Genomic DNA, 18944 nt, shown 5'->3' with positions numbered 1-18944 from the left:
TGCAGCTACTGCTGTGCCATTCTGCTAATAGTCATTTTCTGCTGAACGAGGTGGTTTGTTGGGCTGCATGAATCTTGAATGTATATTTATTCTACTCAAATCAATATACTCCCTCTTGGTAGCTATACCCCCACAGAAAGTTAAGGTAAAGTCTCCCTTCAAAATTCTGCAGACTTTGAATGGCATTTCTGTATGGGCAGAATTTGTCTCTAACCTTTTCTCAAAAGTTGGCAGTCTGATTCCTGCTGGTGTGATAGCTCTCTTCTGGTGTCTCAGCTACAGTTTGCCATTGATACTTTGACTTTGGTGTCCTTTGTGTTGCCTTTCACGTGTGTTCTCTCTTCTCCAACCCACAGGTTCAGAGGATGGAAAAATCCATGTTTGGAATGGGGAGAGTGGAATGAAGGTGGCTGTATTGGATGGGAAACACACAGGTCCTATAACCTGTCTGCAATTCAATCCCAAATTCATGACCTTTGCCAGTGCATGTTCCAACATGGTAAGAACACATACTTTTCAGCCTGAGGGCCAAACATCTTTCTAGTAGGTCAATGGGCCAGAATTGATATTGCCCTGATCTAGTCTCATTCTACTGATTGGTGCCAAAGGAGTGGAAACCACCCACAAGTCCCTCCTGGAGAGTCTCCAGCCATGCATATGCTTCCCTCTTCACCGCCCCTGGTGCTTCTCCTTTCCTGGGATGCCCTGGATGACTCTGGGAGAGGCTAGTCATCTTCTGCTAGGCACTCCCCTAAGCTCAGGAAGAGCTGGTCTACCTTTACATCCTGCCTTCCCTGGTGTTCCCATAGCCTGGCAGTTGGATGGAAGTGTGGTGATACATTGGGGACAGAAAGGAACAATGTACATGAATACACTGAGAACAAGCAGTGCATGTGCAAGCACGCAAAGATGGGCTCTCTCAGACCACTTTTACATGGCTGATGTTTCATGATCATCATAAAAACTGGAGGCTTTTACCGTCTTGTTCAAGTTCACTCTTAGGGGGCTTTTAAGAACTTAAGAAGAGTTCTTAGAAGACGAGCGAAGGTATGGGAGGACTACTAGGCTTGAGCATGCCAAGCTATTGTACAAAAACTACGATGAGTCTTATGGCACCTTAAAGACCGATTTATTTGGGCATGAGCTTTTGTGGGCGAAGACCCATTTCGTCAGATGCAGTGCACTGGGTGAGGAATTTCAAATAGCAGAAGTTAGAAGATATTATAGCTCCATGTTTACATTTTCTTCTTCTTTTTAGGCCTTTTGGTTGCCAACCATAGATGACTAATTCTGAAACAACTGTGTCTGGTGGGTGGTTTCCATGCTGTTAATAGCAGCGTATTCTTGCGAAGAAGTGTTGGAGCTGCCTACTTCTCCTGGACAGTGTTGTCATCCATCATACCCGTGTACGTTTCTGTATGTCTTTTATTTGCTGCATTCCTCCAGAATGACTCCTTCATTTGACCTCTGAGAGCCTGATCCTCCTGCACCCAGAAACTGGGTGCAACACATTCCTACTTTCCAGTCAAAGCCCAGTAGGTTCCAGCAGAGTTTGTGACTGGCACAGTGTTACTTTTGAGATGCTGGCAGAGGAATAATGGAAAGTTTGATTTTTTTTTTTTAAAGTTTGCTGAGGTCTCTAAGGTGTAATTGTGGTTTGTTCTTACTGTAAACACACAAGGCTATAAACAAACTGGGGTGGCTGAGTGGGACAGGCAAGTCTGTGTCACACCTGCATATTTATCACACCTGGCATCTCTACAGTCACTGAATTTTACAAATACAAACTTCATTTGTGCCAAATACAAGCAGACTGGTGGTTTTTAACCCAGATGTCGGATGCAGAGGGATTTCTTTTGCTACTGAACATGGGCCAAGTGAGAGCATGGCTGCATTTTTGCATCATGGCGTCTGTCATCGATTTCTGGTGTCTGGCAGACCAGACAGGTTTTGCCTGCTGCCAGAGAAAGCTTGAAGCAGCCTCCGTGCCATTCATCATCCCAACATCCAAGGCACATAGAGAACTGAAGCCGTCTGGTGGGCATCCCAAGCAATAAAGGAGTGTCTCAGCAGGAAGATGATTAAAACAAAAACTGAAACGGCAGTAGCTTCCTATACATCTTCCTTCAGTATCATCTTTATTGATCTTACTTGTAAATATTATGGGGGGAGGATAGTAGGGAGGGGTCATATTTTTTTACTTTTAGATATTAAAGAGTATGATGTGAGCCAGTATTGTGAGATGAGTCCAGGCTGTTGATCTTCCATAGGTGCAGCTTTCTCCTCCTGTTCTGTAAATAAGTTCCATTAAATTCTCCCCAAACCGGGTCTAGGCCTGTACCCCTTTTTTAATACTTTTGCATATAAGATTTTATTCCATATACATTTACTCACACCTTGTACAAGTTGTCAATAATTGCTGAAAAGACTGGCTCACCTTGCTTGAGTGCTTTCCAGAGCCAAAAAGAGAATTTAAGATATGTCCCTTTTTACTCTGTATTCTGTTAGGGCATTCCTTACAGCAATGCCATGGCAAAGGTATTATACCTCTGTTGGTGATACGCTGCACTCTGCTGTCCATTTTGGGCGATGCAAAAAGTAAATCAAGCCTATCACCTGGTATTGTTCCACCTTCTTTCTCTCCCAAAGTCACCACATCATAAAGTTGGTCTGCATCTTCACTCGCATGATGGGAAAGGTACAATGTACGTGGAAGTATTCTCATCTTAACCAAATACTTGAGACACAGAGATTGCGTGCATATGCTAGGTGCATTGGCTTGAAAAATCCGTTCTTTCTCTCCAGCTACAGACTCTTGCCGTCCAAAAAATGCAAGAGATTGTCAAAATGGCAATCTGAACAGGGAGTAGGCTGATCCTGGATTCCATTTTAGTGTCCTCTCATACCTGAAAATAATTTACACCTCTGGTGGTAATCGTGATGCTCTGTGTTGTATAATTTCCATCTCCACTGTAGGGCCTTACATATTATGCAGAACATGTCCCACTAGAATAATGTACGGGCTTGTTGTACAAGTCCACCCCTCTCTGCTTCAGCGTTGCTTGTTAAAACTGTTGGCATAACACACACTTCCATAAGCAAGGGCTGGGGGGTTTAGAATGGGTTTCTCTTCCCTTCCAGTACCCTTTGAAGTATTAGTGCATGTTGTGCTGCAGCTTTACCTGACAGGCACTGCGTACATCATCGAAAGGGCTGCTGTGCATGAGACAGTCTGAGAAATTAATTGTTTGAATTTACGCTATGACTAAACGCTGTTTAGACTCTGTGATGTGCCTCTGTGCTAATTATACTGTACATGTTTAAAGCCGATTCTATGGTGTGTTCTGTATTACGTGAATTAGTTTGTTACTCAGACTCTGTGAGGATGATAGACGGACTTTCTTTGGATCTTGTCAAACATTTATGCTGCAGGAATTCTGGATCAGAGATTCCTTTGTATGGTTGCACCAGCATCCCTCCTACTGGCTTGTACTCTGCGGATTTCACCTCAAAAAGCCAAGGGCAAAGGGGAATGGACATCAGTTCTTACACATGACTAGGCTTCTGCAACTGTCTGTTTTTTCAGCTCTCTTCTTGCACTCTGGGCTGTTTGGTGCTACAGTTACTGTTGGTAGTGTTTCTGTGGGCCACAATATTTTGCAGAGGTTTATAATTTACTGTATGAGTGGGAAGTTTAAAATAAAAATAATAAAATTGAGGTTGAAACAATAACCTTAAAGCAAACTCAAGGTTTTGATGGTGCTTTTGATGAGAGAAACTAACAGTCCCCAACAGATGTTGCTTAGGCAGGGAAGAGACACAGGAGATTTTTCTTCTGAGAAGTACCATTTGAAAACCTGCCCTGCACACTTTTCCATAAGGATGTATTATGCATCCCCAGCTGTGTGGTAACCCCTCAATGCGTATGTGTAGCATGGTATATTTGGCACTATAGCGGGCTGAAATATCAAAAATTGCACGTCAGAAACATCAACAGTTTTCAGGTAAAGAGAAGTTTGCAGGATCAGACAAGCCAGCACTGACTCTCAGTGTAAAATTAGTAGTATTTTGTGTCTAGAGAACTAGTTGTTTTCCCTTGATTGTTTTTCTTTGTTGCATGAGCTTCTCTCAATCTTAATGTAGCAGTCAGGATTGCTCACAGGGTTTTAGGACAAAATGTAAGGAAAGCTGTCTTTGTTGCTAGAACCATTATCTGGAGCTCTGTTGCATTCATTAACATTTATGTTAGAGCAAACTGAAAGACAAGGAAAAAGGCTTTCAAGGAATATGCAGGGGTTAAAAGCTACAGAATGTTAAAGGTACTGAAACCGGGTAGAGTTGTGTTTAAAAAAAAAAAAAAAAAAAAAAAACACTGCCCTAGCCAAACTGTGTTTTCTAGGGCTGTACACTGTCATTTTGACCCCCAATGGCAGTGCAGAGTCAATATGGGAGAGTGAATGGGACTCTGTTCTGCTTTAGGCACTAATCAGTGAAGTTCTGATTCAGAATCTCCACTGGGGGCCATCTTGATCTTGTCTCGGATCCACAGATGAGATTGCAAAGCAGGCAGGCTGTTTAAAAAATATATATATCCTGGACCACAATCCTGCAAATATTACACAGGTGCTTATCTTTAAGTATGTGCACCAAAGTTTGCAGGATTGTGGTCTCAATTCATAATCTCATCAGATTTGATAAGCAGCAACTGAGATTACATATGGAAGCTGAATTATCTCTTCTGATCACAGTTCTGGCTATATTTGCACTTTAATGATCCGCAATAGGATTTCTGGGTAACAGGCTGGGATCCTGGTTGCCTTTGAGAGAGGCTGCCCACTGCAACTGCTGTCCTTTTAACTGTCTTTGGTTGTGAGCTTGGTTTTGTGAATTAACTTCTAGGCGGTGACCATCTGTGGGATGAGTGTTAACTACATTAATGTCAAATTATGAAATGCCATAAAATACTGCAGATGTGGAAAATTCAGTGTTGTGGCTGTTATCAAATAAATATTTTCTAGACCAATTGCTTTGAGTAATGTAGATTTTGCATTTACTAGGTGATAATTTAGTTTTACAGTGGAAATTGTTTCTACTCCTAGTTCCCCTAGCATATTTAAAATCACTGATTTATTTTATATTAAAAATGTTCCCTGCCTCAGAGCTTGTTCTACCTAATTATAGAGCTTTGCAATGGAAACTGACAACGTATGCTATTGCTATACAGTACTCACTATCTGCTAGAAGGTGCTTTTCTTGCCCTTACCTATACTAATACTTGGATTATTATATGTGTTTTGTACTGGAACTTGTTTCTTCATCAGTGTGTAACTGCACTGTTGGTCCAGGTCACTGTTTAGGATTGAACCTGTGATTTCTGGATTTAAAAGCATGAGCCCTAACTGCTTGCTCAGTATAAATGAAAAGTTCCATTGGCTTGAATGTATAGTGGAAGACACAAACCTCTTAACATGGTCTGGTTGCTGGAGGACAAAAACTTGCATTAAGCTAATGTGGGTTAGATAAGTAGCTGTTCAACTGTTAAGTGAATTTTATTGGTGGTTTAACTTGAGGAAATGGGAAAAACAGAACCGGGGAAATGAGTTTTCCCTTGGAAGTTACTCTAAGCTTACCTATCCTAATACATTGTTCAGATGGTCAGGAACAAGGGCTCTTATATTCTCTAACCTGCCTATCTAATTACAGTTGTATGAGGAAAATGTAATAAATGTGGTGTCAAGGTAATGGCTATCTATACGCAGGTTCAAAAGAACAACATGTCAAGATGAATTTCCCTACTGAAATCACCTGAAAGCTGTTACATAGTGTGGCAAAAGGCACATCTACAACTGAAAACCCCCTAAAACTGCTTGTTCGGTTCTCCAATGTCCTGTTCTACAGCTGCAAAGATGGTTAAGGATATGAAAAGGAGAGATTATCTAACTCTTAATGGTGCTTGGTCCTACCATGAGGGCAGGGGACTGGACTTAATGCATTACTTAGAGTACTATAATTGGAAGGGACCTCAGCAGGTCAACAGGTTTCTTATGTGGAATGAATTTATTCAGAAATGATTTTTTTCAGTTAGCTCCTCTTGTCCTCATGGAGCTTAAAGCACTTTACAAACAAGGTATATAAACTTTGTCACTGAAATCTGGCAGTTGCAGTTGTGGAACGCAGTATCTATTTAAGAGTTCACCTATTCTAAGGCTAGACAATCCCAAAACTGCAGAGGTAATTCAGCAAGACACATAGTTGCTCAAATCTGAGCTGAATTCTAGCTGTGGAACGTAAAAAAACAATTATCAAAGTACTACCACCTCTGAAAGATGGTACTTCCAGCAGCCGTCTTTCCTCCCACCATCCAGTCATTCTTCTCACCAATTCTGTGACAAAACAACATCACCACCTCACAGTAGGACTACAGGGGAAAGCTGATCTAAGCTATGCAATTTTAGATGAGTAGTGTAAAGTGAACATGGATTAGATTTACTTACCGTAGGGTCCAAACCACGCTGGGTTGTTGGGAGAAACACTTCCATTGACTCCCCTTCTCATGCTGGTGGAGTACCAGAATCGATATTCAAGTGATCAGCAGTCATTTTAAAAGGTCATCTCTAGACCTGCTAAATCGACCCCCACTAGATCAATCTCTGCAACTTCGGTCCACCCAGTAGTAGATATGTCCTCTATTTCAAGCATTCTGAGTCATCCTTGGAGGTTTCCATCTGTGTACTGACTCAACCAGCTTAGCTACTTGCATCTGATGAGAGCTCAGGGCCCTGAGGTTATAAAGGCCTGGGTTATATGAACAAAGCTCTTTTGTTTTAATCAAGTGTTATGGACTCCCATAAAAGATATTTTATTATAACAATTATTTACATTGCATTGCAAATATGCCATTCACATTATCTTAACTGCAAAAATCTGTCTTTATTCAAGAAGCTTTTTGTTCCTCTGAAGTTTTTCGTTGTATTGGATTAGGGCTCCTTCACCAAACAGAATCTTCTATCTAAAATGGCACTGGTGGTAGGGGCACTCTGACATGGAGGAGCCTGGAGCAGCTGCTTCAGCACTTGGATGTCACCAGTATCCATGATTCCCACACCTAGAACTGCAGTACTTTCTGCTGAGGTAGAAATCTCAAATGCCAGTAACTGCTGATGTGTGAGCCAAGACCCCTTCTCTACCTGATTGCTTGTGTTCCTGGATAGCTTATATTGTATCTGAACCTGTACCAAGTCCAGCAGTCTCTTGAGCCTCAGTTTTCCAGAAATAAAATCTTTTAGCTCCCTGCCTTCTCATTGGCCTAGGTAAAGTCCACACTGAAGTGCAATTGCAGCATTTCAAGTATAGACAGGCTTTGAGAACTGCTTAAAAGAAGGCATCCGTGTGAATTAAAGAACAAAATAAACTCCAATAAGTGGTCAGCTTCTCTTGAAAGGGTTAAGTGCACTTAGTCAGGAAGTTGCTGAAACACTAAGGTGGTGGTTTCTCCTTCCAGGCTGTTTAATGATTCATCTTAATGGGGAGTTTTAACTGTGCCTAACTTCTTTCAGAGGTGGTAGTAATTATCATTCTGTTCATTGGTGTCTCAGTGAGCCAGTCCCCATTTTAGCCTGGCCCTGCTTTAGTGTAGTTGTCATGCCTTGAGTTCACCTCCGAGAAAGACAATTCATTTTCTTCTTGGACATCAATAGTACCCTGCAGCCCTCCTCTGTTCTCATGAGTGTTGAAGGGAATGAGTGGATGTAGCACAGAAGGATAGTACCAGAAACGGCAGAGTGGGCCACTGTCAGCTTTGTTTTGTAGGCAGCTAAAGCAACAGGAAAGTTCTTTCCCCCTCAAGTTGGCGCTATTCCAGTAGCTGTCTTGCCCTAGTGCCTGGTTATACAGCAAAGGAAATCATGCACCCGACAGTGATCTTTGCAGTACACCTCTCTCCTTTAGTGCTCTCCTGCCCGAGTCTCAGCACTCCTGCATGATGCTAACCATCCTTGTCCCTGTTGTGCAGAGGGATCACAAACACAGAGATATCATCGTAGGATGCTGGGCTGCTGCCATCCAAAGTCCACTGATGGCCATTCTTCGTCCCTCTTGCTGTGTGCACCAGGCACCTGGCCAGTTCTGAAAACCTGCAACAGGAGAGGTTAGTTTGGGTTTATCCTGGCCCTAAGACAAGGCACTGCCATTGTTCAAACCATGTCCTGGAGCCTGACGGACAGCCTCTTCTCACCCCCATGAAGGAGGTATTATCCCCTTTTTACAGAGAGGAAAATAAAACCTGTGGCTTTTCCCAGTCACCCAAAGAGCTCTCCCTCTGCAGAAGTAGAAGTTAGGTGCTTTTGGCTCACTTTTTTTGTTCAGACCAACCCACTCTGTGTCACGCCACTGGGGCCACAGATGCTATAATAATAATCACAAAGGAGATCAGTATCATTAGCCCCATTTTACAGATCAGAAAACTGAAGCACAAAGCAGTGACAGACTTGCCCAAGGTCAGTCAGTCTGATGCCTTGTCCACTATGCCATACTACTTACAGCCTCCAGTCATGGGACTGGGTCCATGGGCTTGGGAATAAGCAGTGAGTTTGGATGGCTGCAGGAATGCTGACCAACATCTGACTGGCTGGTGGTACAGAAGGGGCATGATGTTCCATACAGGAGTGGGAGGATAAGCTAATTGGGTCTGAGTACAGAAGCTAAGGCTGTAGGAATTTAATTTCTCACACCGGGCTAAGACGTTAGCCAGACGGTGAAGTGACTTGTGACTTCACAAAGCTCTCTTCAGTGTGAGCACGAGCAGTCCCACAGCCAAGGCGATGTGAAATGGAAGCCACCCCTCATCTCCATGCCAGCCCCAGAGAGTCGTAACAGCTGGAAAAGATCAGTGCTACCTGTATGGGTCGGTTCTGTTTTCGTCAAGAAAGCTTCTGACCATCTGGGCCAACTCTTCATTGGACAGTGTGTCCCAAAGGCCATCAGTTGCCATGATAACGACATCATCTTCTTTAATGTTATGCACAGCAAAGTCAAACACTTTCACCTAGAGAATAGAGTGACTAATTTATTTAGTGATTTACTTTGCTATCGAATACACAGCAAATGGTATTCTTTGTGTCCTCTAGTGTGTCTGGCTTCAAAAATGTAAGCCAACCCTATCTTTCTTTGATTTCCCTGCAAAAGGGGGGTCCTGCTTAACAAACCACATAAAGGCACAAGGCCAGGGGCTGTCTGTGAGGTTGGGCCTCTTCCACTAGGTTCAAGAAGCCAGAAGAGCATTTGAATCCTAAACTAAACAACTTTCCTTTGGTTTACAACAAGCTGGGGCACAGGCACTGTTCTAGAGGACTGTTATAAAAGGTGGATGACTGCATCACTGAAAACAGACCAATATATCTGAGCCTTGCCCCCCTCACCCAATGCTGTTGAATTAAGTGCCTGCTGGAAGCTGTGCAGTTGGCAAACCAATGCTGAGTGAGGACTAAGGCTAGGTGGAGTCCTGCTGTTAGAGGAGGATGCCTAGTTTGGGCAGCTAAATGCCTATGTTCACTGTGACAACACTCACCTGTGGGATGCAGGAGAGGAATGGTTTGACTTGAACATCCGTGTCAATAACTTTCAGCTGATGATCCCCCAGCCCTCGTGAAACAGCCAGGGTCCCCAGCAAGCGCGTCTGGAATGGAACAAGCCGGCTCTCAGAGCAACATAGAACTCAGTGCTCTGAGGGGGCTGTAGGCAGCTCTGTGCCTCTTCCCAGATGTGGGACCAATGGCAGAGAAGAGAACTCTTGAAACAGTCTTATTTGGCCTGGCCCCATGTGACCAAAAAGTCAGAGGCAGCAAATGTTTTTCACTGACATTCGATCTCTGTTTGGACCATAGGTGTAGGGGTGCTATGGAAATTCAGCCTGCTGGAGCAGGGCTGGGTTCCAGGCTCAGGGATACCTGGAGCTGCAACTTCCTTTGATTTGGAGGGAACTAAAGGTAAGGGTTGCTTACAAAGGTAGGTTCTAGTCCTGTTCCTGCCGGAGAGCCTGGTAAATCTGAAGCACTGTAAGGCACTGCAAGGAGCTAGCAGCTGGACTGCTATAGCATGAGGCTGAGGTAACAAAATCCTCCCCAGAGATGCATGTACTTGCTAGACACAATAACCACCCACAAATAACCGGGATCCTTCCCCAGATTCCTATGCCCCACACAGAGTGGGGTGATCATGGTGGATGATAGGAATCAATTCTGTTTGAAGGCAGGGGCAGCAAGACACCCTTGTGTAGCCCTGCCTCAAAGTGTTAATGCTGAATTCTGAGGTGCTTGTGTGTGAAGGTCAGTGCTGAAAATGAGCATCTAGTTTCCCAGTTAATGTAGGAAAACAGGCTGTGCCTGGCTGGATCCAACCCATAGACCATCAAGTGCAGTGGCCTGTCCCTGCCAGTGGCCAGCAGCAGATGCTTCAGAGGAAAGTGCAAGAACCACACACAGGTCTCAAGCAAGATGCTTCATGTCACTTCCAAAAGTTTTGCTGTCGTTAATTGCAACTCGAGGTAGCCTTGATAACCACCTAACTATCTGCTCCCTCTTTGCACTGTGCTGAGTCCTTAACCTCAGAGCAACAGCATGCCCAGTCATGCCCCTAGCAGGGCGTAGAACACCCTACAGTGGGCAATGCAGACTGATGGGGCTTGCCTGGGAGCTCTGTGTATGGGGGACTGGTGTCTGTTGCGGAAGGGTTTCAAGGGCTTCTCTCAAACATTGCTTGTAATTAAACCAGCTGAGCCCCTGTTCTGGCCACTTGCAGGCTCTTGCCCTCCCAGCGCTTAGGGTCTGTAGAGCATTTAGGTACCTGCTTCCCATGGCCGTGGATAAGAGGATACTTGAGGTCAGCTTTCTCCACTGTCTTGTATCCCCTAGAATAAACAGAATACAGCCTCAGCCTGGCATTTCATTTCATTTCCTTAGTCTTTTCTGTGGAGCCCATCACCTGGTGTACGAGCCGCTCGCAACAACAGTGACCTTGTCCTTGCAAACTGCGTGGGACTCAGCACAGAGAGACTAGAGGTGCGGCTGAGCTCATACGGGGACTCTGACTGAGCTGGTACTTGACCCTAGCTCTCTTGAGGCTTGGTCTACTTCCTCAGGGGCAGACCCAGACCCTTCCCTTATCACTACTCACCACTGGTGCTGCACCAAGATGGCTTCCTGGCCAAACACCTGGGACAATAAGGTGCAGAAAGCCTTTTCTGCTGCACCCATGGCTGCTCTCTCGTAGCCAGACAAGAACAGCAGGCTTGCTAATGGCTGGCAAACAGCCTCCTGTGAAGCAACAGCCCTGCCCCGAGACACTGAATTCAGGGGTGTCTCTTCATCCTTGTGGCCAGTACAAACACACCACCGTACTCAGGGCAGGGAAAGGGGCCGAGAGGAGACGTGGGAATCAGCCGGTCCTAAGCATATTGCCATCTGGCGGCTATGCAGTGACAACACGAATTGGTGGCTGGGATTCTGCCCCACTCAAGTCTCCCTTATTGACACTCAGTGAAGGTGTCCAGAACTTAACATGCATGGACTGTAAACTCCTTCCCCGAGGCAAGTTGCCCCTGGGCAGATGAGGTGATGCAGTGGCAGGGCAGCTTGCACTTTCATAGTGGAGACAGGGCTCCAGGGTGTCAGTCCAATTCCTGTTGCTAGGGCTTAATTCACTGTCTCCTCACAAGCAGCATGCAAGATGAGGGGTTGTGCCAGCGCCTCCCCTTCCTGAGACCACGCCACCTCGCTGCCAGAAGTGAGCTCACGTAGGGGTGCAGTTACGATATCTCTCCACCTCGGAGACTCACCAGCCAGTCATGGAGTAATCCCGGTACAGGACCTTCTGGCCTACGTCATCGCCTTTCAGTCTCCTCGGAAACTCAAACCGGGTGAACTCGTCTGCCAGGAGCTTGGGGTAGAGAAAGGCCTACAGAAGGAATCCAAAGGGAACTGTTACCTCAGGCGTTGAGTACAATGGCAGCCCTGGATATGAGGATGGAACCCAGGGCTGGAGGTCAGCAAAAGGGATGTGCTCTGATCCCAGCTCTGTCACGGACAGGCTGAGTGATTTTAGACACTTTGCATCATCTCTCTGCCTCGGTTCCCCCTACAGGAGAACAGGAATGACAACACTTAAGCTCCAGATACTTGGGATCTGCTTATGGAGAACATGAAGGGGTAAGTAGCAGTGTTATTTGCTGTGATCGGCTGTAGCTCAGCTGCCATCACTCCTCCTGGGGCTCTGGAGTACCTGAAATTCATACCCTCACCTTCCTGGGTGGTATTTACTATTGCTGAAGTGCAAGCTGACATAACATGAGCTCCATCTACCACTCCCTGGAGCTAGTGTTAGGTGATGGCATCCTTCAGAATCTGGCCATACTGCATTACCAGTGCCCCTGCACAGAAGAGGCAGCGCCGCGCAACTGATGTGTTTGACACCCTGGACAAGATCCATGATGTTAAAAGGAGCTTTGGTGCTGGGGTACTGACAAGGCAGTTGCGGGGGAAGGGCACTGACTCATGCGTACCATCTTGCAGGCACATAAGTTGATCGTTACAGTACACGCAGGCCGGCTAGAAGAAGGCATCACTCACCAGCTGCTGGATTCTCTGCCTCTCTGTCTCGGGCGTGAACTCGCTGCTCAGGGGCAGTATGCTCTGTCTCTGAACAAGGATTGCCCTGCATGGCAAAGAAGGAAGATTTTAAGCCGATAGCCATCAGGAAAATGCTTTCTTATCTTGAATTTGCTCTTTCTTTACAGTTCTCCTCCTCTGAGTTAGTACCCGCCATACAGTTGCACTCTGCTCTTTCCTTCCTTATGTCCCACCTGTTTTGTTCCACAAGGTCAGGTACCCACCAGGACACCGGCTGCCCAATTCATCATCCATGTCAGAAAGCACAAATCCACTCAGGCCAAAGTTACAGCTGGGTTGAATTTGGTGGCTGGGCAGATGGACACAGCTGGCTTAATTCAGTGCTGATGTCACTCCCTTAATTTCACTGCCATTGCATTCTTACACCAGTGCCCAGTTTGGCCTGGTCAGTTTAAGACTGGCACAACGTGGCTGGAGAAAGCAATAAATAACAGGGGCCGAAGAGACTCTAAAATCCTCCCCTGCCCTGTATTTGAAAGCACAGCACCCCCAGGTGGGGAGAAGGGACAGATGCACTGCTTATGTCACACTGGCCCAGCTGGAAGTGGTATTAGGTGGAGCTTAATGGATCTAGAACCAATAAAGCCAGTGGGCCCTGTTGGCTTGGTTGCTCCTTTTCATGTCTAACAGCCCAATGCTCTGTGCGTTGGATACCGCCGTTCTGGCTGGCCAAATCCTCATTCACGTTGTGGGTGCAAGGGAGCTCTCGAGGGACTGCCCACTTACCCACTAATGGGGGTGCTCAGCCCCCCAGAAGCCAGCATGTACCCACTCTGAGTCCCCACTGCAAAGCCTGCTGCAAAAATCCACCAGGAGCTGGGATCTGAACTCACCGGCTGTCCCCAGCATTGGCCACGTAGAGCTTTCCCTGTAGGTAGAGGGCAGCCAGCGCAGTGCAGCCTCCTGACTGACTCGTCGCCTTCATCTCCTGACCAATCGCTTCGTCCTGTTGGCATGAACAGCTTCAGTTAGTGACCTGCTCTGTGGCGCTCAGAAGGGCAGCAGCAGCCTAAATCCAGGCCAGGCAGTCCCTGGAGAACTGATAAAATGATAGAGGGGAATGGAGATACTGCCCTGGCACATCCCAGGAGCAGCTGCCAGCGTACGCCAGGGCCCTAGTACATTACAGATCTCAGACCTGCTGGATACTCGAGGGTGCTGTAGCAGGTTGAGGGGGAGATTTTCAAGGCTCCCAACTGAAAGCCCACAGGAGCTGGGCACCTACCTCCTGTATACCCTTGAATGCCTCCCAAGTGTGGGAGGAGCCACAGTGGCGTGGTTCTCAGGGTCCCAACGGAAGGATCACTCACACATTCCTGGAAGGCGCTCTCCAGCGCTGCAGTGACCACATCTTCCTGCCGGATTTGCTTTTCCTCCACGAACTGGGGGTCGCTGGGGCAAATGCAGCAGCCGCTTAGGTGCATGGGGGGCTGGGCTTCAGTGATGGCTTCCACCACCTCCTCCAGCTTCTGCTTGATGCAGTAATGCAAGTAGTTGGAGGCAATTATTGCTGCATCTGGGCCACCGTGGCCATCAAAGAGAGCCCAGTAATAGCCAGTCAGATACTAGTGGGAGAAGAACAGTGAAGGTGAGAAGGGCTCTGTGCAAGTAGCTAGAGCACAGCCTGAAACTTCTGCCTATAGGTTTTATATACACAGCCCTGCTCTTTCAGACATCCTCCTTCAGTGCCGAATCCAAAACCCACAGAAGTCAAGGGGAGGCTTTCCATTGCTTTCTCAGGGGCCTGGAACAGGCCACCTGAGCGGAGCCCAAGGCAAGGCTGCTCATCCCAACAGGTGCATATGAACAGAGCCGGCCCAAGCCATTTTGGCGCCCTGGGGCCTGGGTGCACGATGCGTGTGTGAGCCTGCCCCCAGGCACACGGCACATGCGCAAGCCTGCCCACGGGGCGCACAGGCCCGCCTCTGGGTGCACGGCGCATGCGCTGCCTGGCCACCGCTGCTGGTGTGCAGCCCGGAGCCACCCGGGCGCACCGTGCCTAGCTGTGCAGGGCCCCGCCACCACGGGGGGGGGGGAGGGTGCTGTGGGGGTTAACGCGCCCCTCCCCCCCCCAGGCAGCCACTGCAGCCTGTCGGGCGTGCGGCATGCACCTTACAGCTGCCATCAGGCTCCCCCCAGCGGCTGGTGCCCCGGGCAGCTGCCCAGCTCGCCCACTCCTTAGTCTGGCCCTGCATATGAAGGATCAGACAACTCAGCCAGGTTCCATGGAGAGTGGGGGACTAGACAGGTGCATACATGAGATACAGGTAGATTAGAAAGAACTCAAGAGACTCACCTGATTGGAGCAAAGAATCAACCAGTCCTGGTCCTCCTCCTCACCAGTACCCCTCCTCCTGATGGCTATCTGACAGCATGTGGCCTGGTCCTCATTGAATTCTGATTTCTCTGCATTGATGACTCTGAGGAGACAAACACTCCAATTAACTGGGAAATGCCATGAATACCTGGCATAGTGCTAGGTCCCAGATACTCGAGTAAAGAGACTCTGGGGAATATTATAGTATTTGCAGCGTTGCCAATTCTTACGATTTTCTCATGAGTCTGATGGCATTTGGTTTTCACATCCTAGCTCCTGGAGTCATGGGATTGTGAGAATCTCAGCTTGCATATTTTAAAGTATATTTCTGGCCCTTCTGGGGCCAGAAAATCGGGAAACATCCCCGCTGGCTCAACTGCCAGAAGGCAAATACTTTTTTTTTTTTTTTAAATTAAAGCTCATGTTAGTCTTGTGTTTTTGAGGACAGTGACTCATGGTTCTGAAATGCCTTTGAGGAGGTGCAGATGGAGGTGTCTTGAGAATTAGAAACCAGTGATGTTAGTCACTGCATACATTCACTGCTGGTTTTGCCAGTGCAGCCGTGTACATATGCAATGGTTCCAGCATGCTTTCTGGCACAAAGCCTGAATGACCATATATATAAAAATTGCACTTTGCAGTTCTTTAGTGAACTCCATTCCAGGGTTCCAAAGTGCTTTGTAAACATTCAATGAGTTTACCCTCCCAGCCCCCCTCCCAGGCTGATTTACATATGGGGAAACTGAGGCACAAAAAGGTGCATGCCTCCATTTTCAAAGGTGTCACCTGACTTTGGGGTGCCCCACTTGAGATCCCTTGGGCTGTGCACCTTTCTGATTACAGGAAGATGCAATTGTGGACTCTCAGCAACTCTGAAAACCCGGTTCACGATGGCTCAAGTTCGCCACCCAAGAACAGTGCAGGCTCTTGGAAACATAGACCTTGATCAAGGTGGAGTAAACAAAGGTGGGGCAAGGAATCAAGATCTCCTAACTCCCAGTCCAGTTGACCACTAGACCATGCTTGCTGCCTTTTCAACCTCTGTCATCCCCATTCACATTACAGGGACAGTAGGCAGTTGCTTCTGGAGCGAGGAAGCAGCTGAACCGGAAGGGAGAAAGCTTCTTATTCAGAGCATAAATGTCAGCAAGTGATCAGAGATACAGAACAGACTGATAATCTATTGTGTGTGCAGCAGTGTCTCACTCTGTGTGACCCTCTGCTATTGGTGCCAGGAGCATGGGCATTTCTGGCAGCTGCAATTCCAGTACCTATGCCAGGACTTGTGCCATGGCGGCGTCCCCACATCACAATGATTTTACTTGCATTTTTCCCAGTGTGGAAGTGTGTCCTCCAACTCCACAGTCTAGCTGGTATTCCCATGCACATGTTTGTGTTACACTGCCTGGCATCACTCTGGCAGCACAAAGCAGCTGTAATGCAAGTACAACTGGCACCCAAGGGTGCCCGGGGCAGCACAGAGCTGGAGCCCATGAAGTAAAGGGTTTGAGGCTGCTTTTGTAAGTTGCTCTGTTCAGACATGGAAACGCGGCCCAACAATACAGTCATAGCACAGGACGACTGGAATCTTGTTGGCTGTGAGCTGGCAAGCCAGTTTTACTACTTTTAAACCTGTACTACTTTTCTACAGCGCGGGACAGGCTGTCCACACCATCCAGACACTTCAGGCCAGAGTCTCTGCATAGATCTGGGGCAGCGGGGGCAGACAGCAAAGACCCTTGATTTTTAGCTCTGGTCCTGGCTCCTGGGGGCTGCTCTGAAGTGTCAGCTGACCGGGGCCCCAAGAAGCACTGTGCTCCTGCCATTCCCCTTTTCTGCCTGTCATGTTTTCCTATTCCAGACATACCCCCTACACTGAGAAAGGGGCACAGGAGCTGGTTCCACCAGCGCTTCATATTCTGGGTTCCTGCCCACACCAGGGGACTCCTCAAGGGAGGTTTCTACTCCTTTCATACTGTAGAGTGGGCCAGAGAACGTGGCCCTTCCTTGGTCCGGGATGAAGTGAGCAGCTGCTAACACAGGCCGTAAAAAAGCAGCCAAAGCCCAAACATTCACTTGACTCTTTTCTGGGAGGCTGCCCCAGTCCTGGCTGGCACAGCGGGCACCTCACTGATTTCTCTCAAGTGTGCATTTGCATCATTCGAATTCTTCCACAAGCCTGGCTGCCACCTCTTCCCAGCTCAGCCTGCCCCACCTGTCCCAACACAAGGAATTACTCTGGAGAGCCTCGCCTGACCAGTTTCCTCCAACTTTTAAGGTTTCTTACAGACCTTGTGCAACCCAGGATAAACAACGCTGTCAGGGAGGAGCATTTAGAAGGAAGGGCCAGATTCTCAGCAGACTGGAGCAGGTGTAGCTCCACTAACCCTAACCCTAAGCAAATATGGATTTACACCAGTGGATTTACAGCAACTGCGGGTTTGTCTCCAAGAGTCGAAGAGCCATGACAGTGAAGGAAAGGCCTGTAGGAAATGCATGAGTAAGCAAAGTTGGATCCCCCACTGCAGTGTTCTGTTGATTTGAGTGCAGTTCAAGGGTGCTGACATTGCTCTAGGAGGTACATGGATCCTGGCACCCGAGAGGCTGCCTGCTTGCCATTCACCAGTGCCCAGTTTGCCTGACTTTACATCGCCAGCTGGGCTGAGCCCTTGCCTTCTCTCTCACTTACCGCAGTGGAACTTTAACCTTTAATCGTGTCAAATCTCCCCAGCAACGCATCACTGAGTGCTTGGCCAAGAAGTCTCCAGGGAAAGCCCCCTGTGCTACACAAAGCAGCTGGTGTTTCACTAGGGACTGCCCTTCCCTGCTCACCGGAGCCAGAGCCTAAGGAGCTCTTTGCTGCCAGAGGGTGCACTGCCCGGTCTTGCGCTGGCATCCTGGCCAAACTCCAACTGTGAATTACCTTCTGCTCACAACCTCCCATGCAGGTTCAAGTGCCCTTCCTCCCCTGTGCAGCTGTGGGGTGCTACTAAATGCTGCGGGCTTTCCCCCGCGATGGGATCCGTACTGTGCCACCCTCACTGCATTGGCCTGGCGCTCACCGCTAATGCCCCCGCTGAGCCAGGGGTCCAGCCCTGGCCTCCCAGCAGCTCTCTGGTCTCCGCCTCTGCAGCTGGGCGCGGGGGAGTCCAGCCTCGGTCCCCGGGGGCCGGTGCGCAGCAGTCCTGGCACTTGTTGACATGGCCGCGGCGAGACCCTTTGCCTCTGCTGGCGGGGGGAGCTCGGGCTCGCTGGCCCCGCACGTTTTCCGACACTGCCCTTGCCCCAGCCGCAGGTAACTCGCAGCCCTTTCCAAGCGCGGCCCGGCGGCCAGCAGCTCTCCTCCCCCCGGCTCGGTCCCGCGGCCCCCAGGAGGCCTCCCCCTGGCAGAGGCGGAAAGCGCGTCTCGCCCCACCCGCGGGGACTGGCCCTTGCGGCGGTGGGGCAGCAAGTCCGACCCTCGCTCTGCGGGCGGGGAGAGCGGGCGCAAGCAGCGCAGCGGCGGCTCCAGCCCTGGCGCGGCCTGCCGGGCATCGGGCGGGCATTTCCCCTCCCCCCCGGGAAAGCAGCTGGGCCCTGCGGCTCCCACCTCGTGTCGCCGCCCCCGCCCGCCAGGCAGCCCGCGCCGGGGGACTCACTCCGCGTAGCCCGTCTCCCACTGCAGCGGCCTGTCCCGCGGCGCGCAGCGCACCGGCCGCCGGCCCGCCGGGCTCTCCCCGACGCCGGCTCCGCGGAGGAACTTGGGCCGCCTGTAGGGCGAGGCCGCCGGCTGCTGCGCCGCCCCGCGCCCCGGGCTGGCTGCGGCTGGCGGGGCGGAGGGTCCCGGGGCGCCGCGCGCCCAGCGCTTCTGGAACCAGCGCGAAGACATGGGGGAGCCGCGCCGCACTGGCGGCCGGGCCGCGCTGGAGGCTAAGGAGGCTCCGGGGCTGTGACTCACCCCCCTGCCC

At 49.0% G+C, this 18944-nt stretch overlaps 2 protein-coding genes across 2 annotated transcripts in view; one reads left to right on the top strand and one right to left on the bottom strand.

Moving 5' to 3' along the window:
- The window catches only part of WDR82 (WD repeat domain 82), a 26098-nt gene extending 21074 nt beyond the window's left edge, over positions 1 to 5024 (top strand). Inside the window, exons 8-9 of the mRNA XM_006127619.3 lie at positions 357 to 499; positions 1259 to 5024. Of these exons, the coding sequence (XP_006127681.1) occupies positions 357 to 499; positions 1259 to 1288 (173 nt within the window). The 3' untranslated portion in view covers positions 1289 to 5024. The remainder of the gene's footprint in view (positions 1 to 356; positions 500 to 1258) is intronic.
- Positions 4347 to 18944, bottom strand: PPM1M (protein phosphatase, Mg2+/Mn2+ dependent 1M). Its single transcript, XM_075939443.1, has 10 exons — positions 18636 to 18944; positions 14977 to 15100; positions 13991 to 14245; positions 13514 to 13626; positions 12621 to 12705; positions 11831 to 11949; positions 10840 to 10903; positions 9566 to 9673; positions 8895 to 9043; positions 4347 to 8132 (listed from the first exon to the last, which is right to left on the bottom strand). The coding sequence occupies exons 1-10, from the start codon at positions 18863 to 18865 to the stop codon at positions 7985 to 7987; spliced, it is 1395 nt and encodes a 464-aa protein (XP_075795558.1). The 5' UTR covers positions 18866 to 18944; the 3' UTR covers positions 4347 to 7984.

Source organism: Pelodiscus sinensis, chromosome 11 (genome assembly GCF_049634645.1).
Source record: "Pelodiscus sinensis isolate JC-2024 chromosome 11, ASM4963464v1, whole genome shotgun sequence".
Classification (NCBI taxonomy): Eukaryota; Metazoa; Chordata; order Testudines; family Trionychidae; genus Pelodiscus; species Pelodiscus sinensis.
The sequence above is the reverse complement of the archived record's forward strand: the minus strand, read 5'-3'. Positions and strand labels throughout refer to the sequence as shown.